This window comes from Ahaetulla prasina, chromosome 1 (assembly GCF_028640845.1).
Source record: "Ahaetulla prasina isolate Xishuangbanna chromosome 1, ASM2864084v1, whole genome shotgun sequence".
NCBI lineage: Eukaryota > Metazoa > Chordata > Lepidosauria > Squamata > Colubridae > Ahaetulla > Ahaetulla prasina.
This window is the reverse complement of record NC_080539.1, coordinates 319,876,143-319,889,664: the sequence shown is the minus strand read 5'-3', so window position 1 is coordinate 319,889,664 and position 13,522 is coordinate 319,876,143. Positions and strand designations below refer to the sequence as shown.

Sequence of the window (13,522 nt, the reverse complement as noted above, 5' to 3'; positions counted from 1 at the left end):
AACTTCAGTCACTAAACAAATGCACAGTCACTCATGCTCTTGTTACCTCTCGCCTGGACTACTGCAATGCTCTCTACATGGGGCTCCCCTTGAAGAGCACCTGGAGGCTCCAGTTGATTCAGAATGCGGCTGCGCGGGTGATAGTGGGAGCCACACGTTGCTCCCATGTAACACCACTCCTGCGCAGTCTGCACTGGCTACCTGTGGTCTTTCGGGTACACTTCAAGGTGTTGGTGACTACCTTTAAAGTGCTCCATGGCTTAGGGCCAGGGTACTTATGGGACCACGTGCTGTTACCGAATACCTCCCACCGACCTGTACGCTCGCACAGAGAGGGACTCCTTAGGGTGCCGTCCGCCAAGCAATGTCGGCTGGCAGCCCCCAGGGGGAGGGCCTTCTCTATGGGGGCTCCCATCCTTTGGAACGAACTTCCCCCTGGACTTCGGCAACTGCCGGACCTTCGGACTTTCCGCCGCGAGCTGAAGACCTATTTGTTTGTTCGCGCAGGACTAGCATAGGATTTTAATGGGATTTTAATTAGTTTTAATGTTTAACGTTTTATAATTTATGGGGTTTTATTCTAAATGTTTTAATTTGGCCATTTGTGTAATAAGTTTTTTAATTATGGTTTTACGTGTATATTGCTGTTGTTTTTTACCATGGTTTTTTACCTGAGTCCTTCAGGAGAAGGGCGGTATAAAAATTTAATAAATAAATAAATAAAATGTGAAAACCAGTCATAAGTCACTTTTTTCAGTGTTGTTGTAACTTCAGTCACTAAACAAATGCACAGTCACTCATGCTCTTGTTACCTCTCGCCTGGACTATTGCAATGCTCTCTACATGGGGCTCCCCTTGAAGAGCACCTGGAAGCTCCAGTTGGTTCAGAATGCGGCTGCGCGGGTGATAGAGGGAGCCGTCCGTAGCTCCCATATAACACCTCTCCTGCGCAAGCTGCACAGGCTGCTTGTGGTCTTCTGGGTGCACTTCAAGGTGTTGGTTACCACCTTTAAAGTGCTCCATGGCTTAGGACCGGGTTATTTACGGGACCGCCTACTGCTACCGTTTGCCTCCTACCGACCCGTGCGCTCTCATAAGGAGGGACTCCTCAGGGTGCCGTCAGCCAAACAATGTCGGCTGGCAGCCCCCAGGGGAAGGGCCTTCTCTGTGGGGGCTCCTACCCTCTGAAACGAACTTCCCCCAGGACTTCGACAACTTCCTGACCTTCGGACCTTCCGCCGCGAGCTGAAGACGTATCTATTCTTCCGCGCAGGACTGGCATAGAATTTTTTAGAATTTTTATTATTGATTTTTTAAATTTTAATGGGGTTTTATGGTTTTATGTATTTTTAACTGGGGCCAAATTGAATAAGTTTTTTAATCATTGGTTTTATCTGTATCGCATTTATTTATTGTTGGTTTTTACTTGGCTGTGAACCGCCCTGAGTCCTTCAGGAGAAGGGCGGTATAAAAATTAAATTATTATTATTATTATTATTATTATTATTATTATTATTATTATTATTATTATTATTATTATTATTATTATTATTATTATTATTAATGATGGTAAGTCAAGGCCTACCTATATAAATCACTACTGTGTTTCTTCCCAGCCTATTGTTCTCCACCTGAATTTGATTAAAGTTTAGCAGAAGGAGAGCCCTTCTGGGCCTAGGTTTGGCTGATGTAGGAGGGAGGGTTCCATGCATGCATCAATGTACACATGGGAGAGCTCCTCTTCCATGTCAAGTGATGGGGGGGAGTGAATTAATTGCTGACGGTCCACCCTGTATGATACAATTCTGCATCTATATGTGATCTGTACATTTGCTCCAGGCTAGTCAAATATTTGCTCTATGTGGAAGCTGTTTGGTTTGCAAACAGTGTTCTATATCGGGGGTCCCGAACCCCCAGTCCCTGGACCTGTACCAGGCCGCAGCATGCCAGGAACTGGGCCATGCAAACAAGCGAAGCCCCATCCACGGGATGCAGGCAACATGTGAAACCATACCCCTTCTGGTCCACAGAAAAACCTCTCCACAGAATCGATCCCTGGTCCCCAAAAGGTTGGGGGGAGCTCTTCTACAAACAAAAGTGCAGCTATTCTACATATTCTGTGTCCAGTGTTGAAGTATAATTTAGACATCAGTCCCATTGGCCTCACACTTGCCAAGATATCTGGGACCCTCCTATTGTTGTTCTAGTGAGAATTTTTTTTCTAAATTTCAGTCAGCTTAAACATGCACTGAGTGGATTGGAGGGATTGGCAGGGACATTTCCGTGTTAACAGTTCAGCTTTATAACTTTTTCTTGTCTTTTTATCTTTCTCCTAGGCCCCAGCTGGATCGTCAGTTCCTTCACCGATTCCTAAAGATCCAAACAATTTTATTTCCTACCTTCGCCTCTAAGAATGTGCTGATGTTTCTAACCTTGCTTGTAGTTGCATTATTGAGTAAGCAAACAATTTTCCAAGACAAATCATTTTGTATGTTTCTTTTTGCCATAATGCAGGATTATTCTCTCTTTTTACTGATATACCTTTGGAGCTTACGCTTTTAAAAATGTTTCTCCTATCTTTCCTAGCTCAACTGATCATTTACCAGGTGGGACTGATTCCCAGTCAATATTTCTCAGTTCTGGGAAAGAAAGACCTTTATGAGTTCAATAAGGTGACAGCAGTTGCTCTGATACTCATTGTACTCAACTCTTTGGTAAGAATTTTTTTTTTCTTATTACAAGGGGAGGGAAAGATTGGGAAGACAACTGGAATACACATAAAGTCTTATTTTAGATGTTAAAGAATGGTTTCAAGACATGGGCATTCTGTCTTTGAAATGTCTGTATTTTGCAAGAATGAGAAAATGGAACCTTATGCTTTTCTATAATCTAAATTCAATGAGATGTTTAAAAATGCAGTTTTGGTATATATTAATATTCTTCATTGGGACATTATGTAGATCTTCTTTTGTTTCTTTAACAGTTTACTATTGTTTATTATCGTTGCTATTGGGGTGGAGGGTCTGTTAATTTCAGTTATAAAATAATAACATTTACTTTTTTAAAAATCCTGAACTAGAACACACATGAGGCCTAATATGTATAGGCTACAGAAAGCCAGATGATCACTAGAGAACAGCAGAGAAATACAGGTGTTCTGTATCATTACTGTCCAGTTTTTTGCAGCTCAAGTAGAGTGGTCTTTTGCATCGTCCCTCTCATATAGGCTTACTCTCCAAATTCTACAAGTGCTCATCCTAAATCTCAAACAGCGTAACACAGTTGATTATTTCAATATGTTGATGGATGAAAGGTCACTACAAAACAAATCATTTCTCCAAATTAATATCTACTTAATTTAGACCACAACCTATAATGAACATTGATCTACTGTATGAGCAATGTACATATTGCAAATCAGTTGCCATGAGCATAACTCAGAACTCCTCCCATGAAGAATTCACAGTCTCTGATGCTGTGATTCTGTCATATGTTGCACATAAGTTTTATACTGTTGGATAGCTTGAATGATGTGTTAAAAGTACGCATGTATGGTCAAAGGTAACATATATTGTAAGTATGATGTCTAGTGGCATGCAAACTGGTATAAATATTTTTTTAAAAAAATATCAGCTCTGCATCCTAATATGTAATACTGCAGGGTCTATCTACCAAAAAGGGAAGGTAATGAGAGTAGTGTCCCTGAACAGGAGCAGGCATAGATATGTATAGATCCACACTGGGTTGTGTTGCTTTTGGCATCATATAACTCCTTATATAAATTAGATTGAAATATAGGAAAAAGTTCCTGGGCTGCATTTGTTCTGTAATATGCATCAGATTAAATCTGACACGTTGCAAGTTGACCAAAAGAACCAGTTGCCTATGCATTAAGGAATTAAAGAATATTCCTTATGCTATTAGTCCTTCGTCCAAGATAAAAAGATGTATAAACAACAATGTTCGCATTCATTTTAGCCTAACTCAAGGTTCAAAGACTTTTGCCACAACTTTTGCTAAGGTCCCAAAGTGTACATTTGTATTTTGTTTTTATATTACTCAGAAAAGTTACTAAGGCTGGAGTTGCTTAAAGCTGTAACTGGTTTCTAAAACAAGTGAAGTAAACTGTAACTGGTTTCTAAAACAAGTATCATGGCTTCTAATATTTTTCCTACACTTTTACTAGCCAGGGCTTACATATGTGTGTATGCATGCAGCCAAAATCATGAGATGGTCTTTATATGCTCTGCTGTCTGTTATATAATTTATGGAGCTTAGGAGGAGCTGTGTCCACCTGCTTCTCTCCACAGATATCCAGTGGGAGATTTTTCTGGATAGTTTTTCTCCACAATCTTGGCTTTATATGTCCACTTTTTAAAACCTGATTTTTCTTTTACCTGTTTCTCTCTATGCCAAATTTGGTCCTGTCTGTTCAGTTTTTAAAGTATGCTAATAAACAGACAGATTGGGTCCCAACTCCTTTACATAATTTCTTTCCAACAGTCCATTGGATCCGAAATAATAAAAGTAATCTTTACAATTTGCTTCAGAAAATGTAGCTATTTGCTCACCAAACATTCAAAATGTTCCTTTTAAATGTTGTATCTCCCCATGTTTGATCTTCAGTGCTCTGTCTCTCTCTCTGTCTCTCTGTCAGCTGAAGAGTTTAGACCAGTTTATCTGCAATCTGATGTATGTCAGCTGGAGAAAGACTCTTACAGAATACCTTCATGGCTACTACTTTCAGGGCCAGGAGTATTATACTCTGAATGTTCTACATGAGGAAATTGATAATCCGTAAGTGGCTAATCATTTTCAGTGCCGTTCTAACTATTGTTGTAGATGTTTGTGCATCTAGACTTTATTCCAGGTCTGGCTTATATATGCATATTTTTTTTCTCATCTCAGTGTCCTATTCATAGTCACAGGGATTTCATTTAATTTCTATTCTATCACCTGCTAGGTTACTGTATACTAGTACTAAGGTATATTTCAATCTAAAATGCACAGTCAAATTGATGTTTTGCTCAAATGGAAATTTTTATTAATGAGAGACATATTTTGGGATTGCACATTTTAGAAGTTGGACAGTCATTTCTACATCCTTCCTTGATAGAATGTTTGAGCTGCTATATTATAAGTATAATAACACTGCAGTAGTTGCATTCAGAATTAAAGCATTCTGTGTCAAATAGGGTTCTGATTTTAAAAATATATGACATAAAGAATCTTACACATCTTAAATATTAACACAGACTAGCATACGTATTACGATTTTGTGGTAAATGCAGTTTACCAGCTAAAGAGAATATACCCTTGGAGAGAACTTGTGCGGGTATAGTCTCCAACCTGATGCCCAGAAGTACCAGTACCAGCACACCCATTATCAGTAGGGTCTCTCCAGATCTCCCTTTTTCATTTTTAAATTTTCCTTCAATTTAAAAAAATGGGAAGCTGGAACATTGTACATTCTTTATATTCTATGTAACACTTGTCGGCATAATCTTTTATTTCCAAGACTGCCTCTCCAAGTAGCCTCCTCACACTCCTTGATAAATACAGATACTTCTCAATTGATGACCAAAATTCCAATTAACTGGGATTGTTAGTTGTTGTGATCATTAAGCAAGATTACAGAATGGGTTTGGTCTCTGGCATTTATTTATTTATCTTATTAATTTTACTTAATTAAATTAATTAATATCTTATTTATTATACTTTGTTCTGTGTAGTACACAACAAAGAAAAAACTGAGAAAAAAATAATATAACAAAAACATTTTACAGGTCACAAAATATAAAAACATATATACAGATAAACACCCATATCCAAGCAATTGAAAACCTGATGGAATAGGGAGTTCTTAATGATCTTCTAGAATAGAAGAAGGGAAGGAACTGCCTGAACTTGGAAGGAAGCCATAGTACATCCGGTCCCATGAGCCCTACCAGGGAAAGTGATTTTCAGCAGGACTCCTCAGGATGGAAAGACCAGCCAAGTGGAGTCAGTTTGGAAAGCAGGGCCACAGGGAATAGTGTGGGAACGTAAGTGATCATTACCACTCTGAATTGGACCCAGATATTAAGAGAATTAATAATTAATATTGATACATAACTTAAAAGAGAAACTTCTGATGTTTCTATTTTAACCTAAGGTCTCCACCAGGTGTCAAACTCACGGCCTGCAGGGCAGATGTGTCACGTTGCCAGAGGCAGTGCCCATCCCGGGTTTAGTGAAGGAGGGGAAGTCACGATACATCACATGACGACGTGACAACGCGAGTTTGACACCCCTGATCTAAGGCATGTCTACTCAGAAGTATGTTTCATCACAGATAAATGGGCATAAATGCGCATACTTTGCGAACAGGACTTTGTCCATAATGTTGGAATTGGATAGCAAAGAACAACTAACCATGTAGTGAGGCAATTTTGTGAATGACATCTAAAACATTATTAATGGTAAGGTCGCAAAGGGGATAGATACTACAATTATACCAGCATTTTATTTGAGATAGCTAAACCAGTTTTATCAAATCAATTAAATTTCTCTTAATTATGGGAATATTAGCTTTTCAGCAGAAGAGAATATAGCTCAGGTCTCAGCAAAAAAAAAAAAATAGTTTAAAACATTGTTTTTTGTTATAAAATAGGAATAGAAAATATTTTATAATGGTTAAAAATGGGAGGCTGTTGAAAAGTCTTAAGAGAATAACAATCTTTTTAATTATACTTGTGTACCATTCATATAAATGTTCCTTTAGTTAATTGTTTTAAAAAAATATATGATATTCATAACTGCAACTATGGAAGAAGAGTTTGTTGTGAAAATCCATTACCAGTTTACCATTCCAAATCGAATTTTGCTGTGAATGCATTTCTAAAACAGTACACATGAAACTATGAAAACCCAGATCTTTGTTTCACTTCCTAAAAAATAATGCTGACTGCAATAAACTGTTTAGATTTTAGAACGTATTTGTTTTATCTTCTCAAATGCTTTTAACTATTTTTTGTGTATTCAAAACTTTTTCCAGTAGACATGAATTGGAGCTTCCTCGGGTCATTTTTGATCTATGTTATCTGAGCAGCTGATAAGTTAAAAGTATAACCACTAAAACAATAGAAATCAGGACAAAAACATGTTTCCTTTATAAATAGCTTCTGCCTGGGAAGATTGCTTTATGCCCCAAATCCTGCTCATGAATCTAGGAAAATAATTTATTGGAAGACTGCAATATCTGAGAAAAGAGAGAAGAGAATTTCCTAAAATGTTTCATTTGCTGAAGTGGTGCTCTTGCCATGAGATAATTATGACCCACCAAGTCACTGTTTCCAGCTATCCAAAGCCATGGTTTCTAGAATAAGCTTTAGTGGCTGGGTTTTCACAGCATAATAAGCCAAAAGCCAAAGATTGCAAACTACGATGGCTGAATTCTTATAGAACAAACCAAATCAGAAAAAAACTGGTTTTTTTGCAATATTTGATCCTACCACAAATGACGGGGCAGTTGACGTTATTCCAGCTTCTAACAGGCACGTGGTAAGATAGTCCTCGACTTACGACCATAATTGAGCCCAAAATTTCCATTGCTAAACTAAGGTAGTTGTTAAGTGAATTTTACCCCATTTTATGACCCTTTTTGTTAAGTGAATCACTGCAGTTGTTAAATGAATCATGCGGGGGTTAAGAGCATCTTACTTCCCCCATTAATTTTACTTGTCAAAAGCTGACTAGAAAGGTTACAAATGGTAATCACATGATCCCAGGACACTGCAGTTTTCATAAATACAAGCCAGTTGCCAAGTGCCCCAATGGGATGCTGCAGTGGTCCTATATGTGAAAACTGATCATAAGTCTCTTTTTTCAATGCCATTTTAACTTTGAATGGTCTAATCAAATAGCTGTAAATCAAGGACTACCTGTAGTGGCTTGCCTGATGCAAATATTTATTCACTATTCACTTGGAATAGTGAATGAATCATTTTGTTAAGAACTCATTAACTTTTCTCCTTTGCTATTCTTGTCACAGTGGTATATGTCAAGGTAACATCTCTCTTTATTGCACAATTGTTTAGAGACCAGAGAATCAGTCAGGATGTGGAGAGGTTCTGCAAACAGCTGAGCTCCATGGCCAGTAAGCTGATCATCTCACCCTTCATTCTTGCTTATTACACCTATCAATGTTTTTACAGGTAGGAAAGTGATTCCTATAATGAAGAGCGTGCTTGCAGTCGGTCCTATCACATAGGAATTTTCCCCTGCACTAGCTACTGGACTCCCCACCTCCCCGATAGTTGTATGATACTAATGGCAGTACAGGATTGGCTCATTGCAAGCAGCAAAGCAAACAAACAAGTTCACCCACAATCTTGTGCCTGTCCTGCAACCTCAGGAAACCATCTTTTCTTCCCTTTTCCCTCCTTGATTCAAGTGTGTTTCTCCTCTGGTTCATGACAGATATATGGGCCCTGCACACCAGCACACAATTCACAGTCATTCAACAGGGATAAATTGCACCTGAAAGCCATTGCAATCTTCATTTGGTCAGGACAAAGCAGGGAAAAGCAAGGATAGGATTACAGTGTTTTGGGAATGGCTTGTAAATCAAACTGGTCATGTTCAAATAGGCTGTAATATTTTTCACTCACCTAGTGATAGTAGAATGGAGGGGATGAAAATGCTCCATAATTAAATAATCTCTCTGAGCTTGCATGTCCTTGAAATGAGGGGATTTAAACTCTGATAAAAAGACTGTGCTGATTGGAAATTGTTGGTCACCCATCTGGACAGTACCCAGTATGGGGATCACTGGGATCTCAGTAAAAAATAATAGCACTTAGACTTATATACCGCTTCATAGTGCTTTATAGCCCTCTCTAAGCTGTTTACAGAGTCAGTATATTGTCCCCAACAATCTGGCTCCTCACTTTACCGACTTTGAAAGGATGGAAGGCTGAGTCAACCTTGAGCTCTTCAGGATCAAACTGCTGGCAATTGGATTGTTTCTAGATTGTTTCTAGTGCGCATGCGTCAAGATGGCGGTGGCGATCTTGGTCCGGTCGCTTTCCAGGGGTCTGGGACCGAGAGGGGTCTTTAGCCTCGGTCCCAGACCCTTCAGCGAACATCAGAGGAGGCGTTGGGCTGAGGCCCGCCGAGCTCGCCGAGCCGCGAGCCTCGGAACAGCTGATAGGCGCGGCGGCTCGGCGGTTTTCCTCAGCGTCTCCCGGGCGGTGGCTGTTTGGCGGTAGGCCCGCGGCTTGGCGGCCCCTGGTGGTTCTTTGACGCCGGTGGCGGCTTTGTCCTGCCCTGCCCTGCCTCTGCCCTGCCCTGCCCTGCCCTGCCCTGCCCTGACTCAGCGGCTCTGCCCCGGCTCTGCCCCGGCTCTATGGCGGTTCAACCCCGGTGTTGGCTACGGTCTGCCTGGGCCTGCGGGAAGATCGGCGGCCCAGTGACGCCCAATGGCGGCTCTGCGGCTCTGTCCGCGGCCTTGCGGTGGCTCAGTGGCCCCTCGCGCCCGGCAGCTCCTCGGCGCCTCCCCACCTTCCTTGGGGTGGTGGCTGGCCATGGCGGGCGCCATGGGCCTTTGGGTCTGGCGGTGGCGGCGGCGGCCCAGGGGCTAGGGTTTTTCCAACAGTGCTGGATGGGACTTGGCCGGACTTTTCTCCCTTGAGCCCCTCGGCTTACCCTTGACTCTGTCGGCCTGCTGGGCCTCTGGCTGGGGTGATTACGGCGACCGCGCTTGGCTTCCGGCATCGGCGGCGATGGCAGCGGCGGCAGGTGGCCCCCCACCCCGAGGACTGAGGGTTTTCAACAATGCCTGAGAACGGTCTTTCCATCAATGCCAGGGAGGAGGAGAGACGAGAAGATCGATCGCTGAGTGGTAGTGGCGGAGGGTCAGATGTAGCCATCTCGGAGGAGGAGGACTCGGAGGTGTGGCTGGCCTCTTTAGACCCTCGGCAGCTCGGCCTAGGATTGTTCAATCTGGCCTGGAGTGTCGGAGCAACTGGGTATGGAGCCCTGACATCAAGGCCTATATTGACTTTAACACCAATTGATTGACTTGATGGAGAATGGCTAGTCATCTGTACCTGGGGCAAGTGAGACCGTTTGGGTTTGGGGACAGAATAACGCCCCATGGAGCCCTGGAAGTCCACGGTTCATCTCGCCAGCCAGGAGCCTAACCTTGCTATAATAACCGCCACAATAACACCTTGACATTTTCACCGCCTGGATGGACTGCTGACCGCTTTGTATTTGTATTTTTATTTTATTTTATTATTTATTATTTAAATTTGTATACCGCCCTTCTCCCGAAGGACTCAGGGCGGTTCACAGCCAAGTAAAAAATACATAATACACTATAAATACAATTAAAATACTATTAAAAAACTTATTAAATTGGCCAGAATTAAAATTTAGAAGTAAAACCCATTAAAAACCCATAAACTTAAAAACTAACCCAGTCCAGCGCAGATGAATAAGTGAGTTTTAAGCTCACGAAAGGTTCGGAGGTCCGGAAGTTGACGGAGTCCTGGGGAGTTCGCTCCAGAGGGCGGAGCCCCACAGAGAAGGCCCTTCCTGGGCGCCGCCAGACGACACTGTCGCTACCGACGGCACCCTTGAGGAGTCCCTCTGTGAGAGCGCACGGGTCGGTGAGAGGTATTCGGTAGCAGCAGGCGGTCCCGTAACCCGGCCCTATGCCATGGAGCGCTTTAAAGGCGTTCACCAACACCTTGAAGCGCACCCGAAGGCCACAGGTAGCCAGTGCAGCCTGCGCAGGATAGGTGTCACCGGGAGCCACGAGGGCTCCTCTATCACCCGCGCAGCTGCATTCTGACTAACTGTAGCCTCCGGATGCCCCTCAAGGGGAGCCCCATGTAGAGAGCATTGCAGTAGTCCAGACGAGACGTCACAAGGGGCGTGAGTGACTGTGCACAAGGCATCCCCCAGAAAGGGGCGAACTGGCGCACCAGGCGAACCTGGTGGAAAGCTCTCCTGGAGACGGCCGTCACAAATGATCTCTCAAAAGACAGCCGCTCATCCAGGAGAACGCCCAAATTGCGACCTCTCCATCGGGGCCAATGACTCGCTCCCGACAGTCAGCCGCGGACTCAGCTGACTGTACCGGGATGCCGCATCCACAGCCACTCCTTGGAGGGATTGAGCTTGAGCCTGTTTCTCCCCATCCAGACCCGTGACGGCTTCCAAACACCGGACAGCACTTCGATAGCTTCATTGGGGTGGCCCGTGGAAAAGTACAGCTGGGTGTCATCAGCGACAGCTGGTACCTCACACGAAGCCACTGATGATCTCACCCAGCGGCTTCATATAGATGTTGAACAGAAGGCGAGAATCGACCCCGCGGCACCCCACAAGTGAGGCGCCGCGGGCCCACCTCTGCCCCGTCAACACTGCCTGCGATCGGTCGGAGAGATAGGAGGAGAACCACCGATAAACGGTGCCTCCCACTCCCAATCCTCCAACCGCGCAGCAGGATACCATGGTCGATGGTATCAAAAGCCGCTGAGAGGTCTAATAGGACCAGGGCAGAGGAACAACCCCATCCCTGGCCCTCCACATTATCGAGGGCACATCTTGAGGACGGGTTTTGGAACCCCGAGAGATGGCATGAAATCTAGGAGGCTTAGGGATTTTAATGAACTCTTTAGTCGCTTTTTATTGGGGATTTTAAGGGAAATTTTAAGGGGAGGGAAAGGGCGGGAGCTGGGGTAGCCCGTCGAGGTGGGGCCAGTCACTGCGCATGTTTGCGGCGGAGTGTTATTAGGTCCGAAGGTTCCGGGAGGTGATGTTCCAGGTGACAATTGTGGTTCCATCTGTGTGGTTAGTGGGAGAGGCAGATATGGCGGAGGGGGCGAGACCTGGGAGCACGTGTTCGATGTCTGAAGGCGATCACGTGCTCCGGCCCTCAGTTCCTACCCGCCTCAGGAGGCCATGATCCTCAGAGCTTGGATCTTCGGCTGATGTTATGTAATGCCCGGTCCGTGGTTAATAAAGCTCCCCTGATCTGTGATCTTATTCAGGGGGAGACCGCGGACCTTATGGGCATTACGGAGACCTGGTTGGGCCCGGAGGGGGGGGTGCCCTTTGTTGAGTTGTGCCCTCCAGGTTTCCGAGCATTTCATCAGCCGAGGGCCCAAGGTGGTGGGGGTGGCGGTTGTTATTAAGGAAGATCTAGAGCCGAGGAGGCCACTGTTCCTCAGATTGCCGGCTGTGAATCCTCTATGTGAGGTGGGGCCATAGGAATCAGTTGGGCTGATCTACCTGGCTCCTTGCTGCGTGACCACAGCCCTGCCCGAGCTGTTGGAGGTACTGGCTGCTGTGGCGGGTGGGACCCCCAGACTTATAGTCATGGGGGGTTTCTACTTGCCATCAGGTGGCTTGGCATCGGCAGCTCGGGAGTTCCAGGCTTCCATGACGGCCTTGGACCTGATTCGAGTAAATGATGGCCCCACGCACACGGGGAGGCATGCTGGATCTGATTTATATCTCTGGACAGTGGTTAAATGATCTGGTATTAGACGATTTAGTAACAGAACCAATGTCATGGTCGGATCATTTTCTCCTTCGCCTAGACTTCCGAACCGCCATTCACCACCGCAGGGAGACGGAACCTATACGGTGGTTCCGTCCCAGGCGCCTGATGGACCCTGAGAGGTTCCAGACGGAGCTTGGGCCATTCCCTGAGGATCTGGCCCACGGCACGACTGAGGAACTGGTCGTGGCCTGGGAACAGGCCGCGGCCGGGGCCCTGGACCGTGTCGCGCCTTTGCGACCTCTGACCCGCGAGATCTCGTCCGGCCCCTTGGTTCTCCGAGGCTGAGGGAGATGAACCCCCGGAGAAGACGCCTAGAGAGCACCTGGAGGTCCAGTCGCTCCGAAGCTGATCGGACACTAGTTAGGACCTATTCTAGGACCTACCTAGTGGCAATGAGGGAAGCGAGGCGCTCCTACGCCTCCACCCTCATTGCGACGGCAGATAACCGCCCGCCGCCTAGGGTGACCCGCCTTCCTACATCAGGAGGTGCGGATGACCCTTGCAGGACGAGCCGAGGAGTTTAGTGGTTATCTATACGATAAAATCGCTCAGCTGAGGGACGGTCTGGACCGAATTTGGGATGATCCAAGCGAGGGAGAGGAGGCACGTCTTGTTGAGCACATTTGGGATGAGTTTGACCCTGTGGCTCCCGAGGACGTGGACAGGCTGTTGGGGAGGCTTCACGGCACGACATGTTTACTGGACCCGTGTCCTTCCTGGCTGGTACTGGCCACTCAGGCGGTGACACGAGGCTGGCTCCAGAGGATTATCAACGCTTGTTGGATGGGGTTTTCCTGCCGCCTTGAAAGAGGCGGTGGTGAGACCCTCCTTAAGAAGCCCTCTTTGGACCCAGCTATTTTGGGTAATTATCGTCCAGTCTCCAACCTTCGCTTTGCTGCGGTTGTAGAGAGTGCCGGCGCGACAGCTCCCCCACCACCTGGATGAAGATGTCTATCTAGACCC

General features: G+C 45.1%; 1 protein-coding gene across 6 annotated transcripts in view; it reads left to right on the top strand.

Annotated features, from left to right (window-relative positions):
* ABCD4 (ATP binding cassette subfamily D member 4) overlaps positions 1-13,522 on the top strand; it is a 46,942-nt gene that overhangs the window by 6,125 nt on the left and 27,295 nt on the right. For 5 of the 6 annotated variants that reach the window (XR_009152619.1, XR_009152618.1, XR_009152617.1 and 2 more), the window contains exons 2-5: positions 2,337-2,455; positions 2,587-2,714; positions 4,658-4,797; positions 8,079-8,195. Coding sequence is in view for 2 of the 6 variants with exons in the window: in XM_058162341.1 (XP_058018324.1) it covers positions 2,337-2,455; positions 2,587-2,714; positions 4,658-4,797; positions 8,079-8,195 (504 nt within the window). In the remaining 4 variants the exon portion in view is untranslated. Of the gene's footprint in view, positions 1-2,336; positions 2,456-2,586; positions 2,715-4,657; positions 4,798-8,078; positions 8,196-13,522 lie in introns of those variants that run through there. The other variant, XM_058162342.1, reaches the window with a different exon arrangement.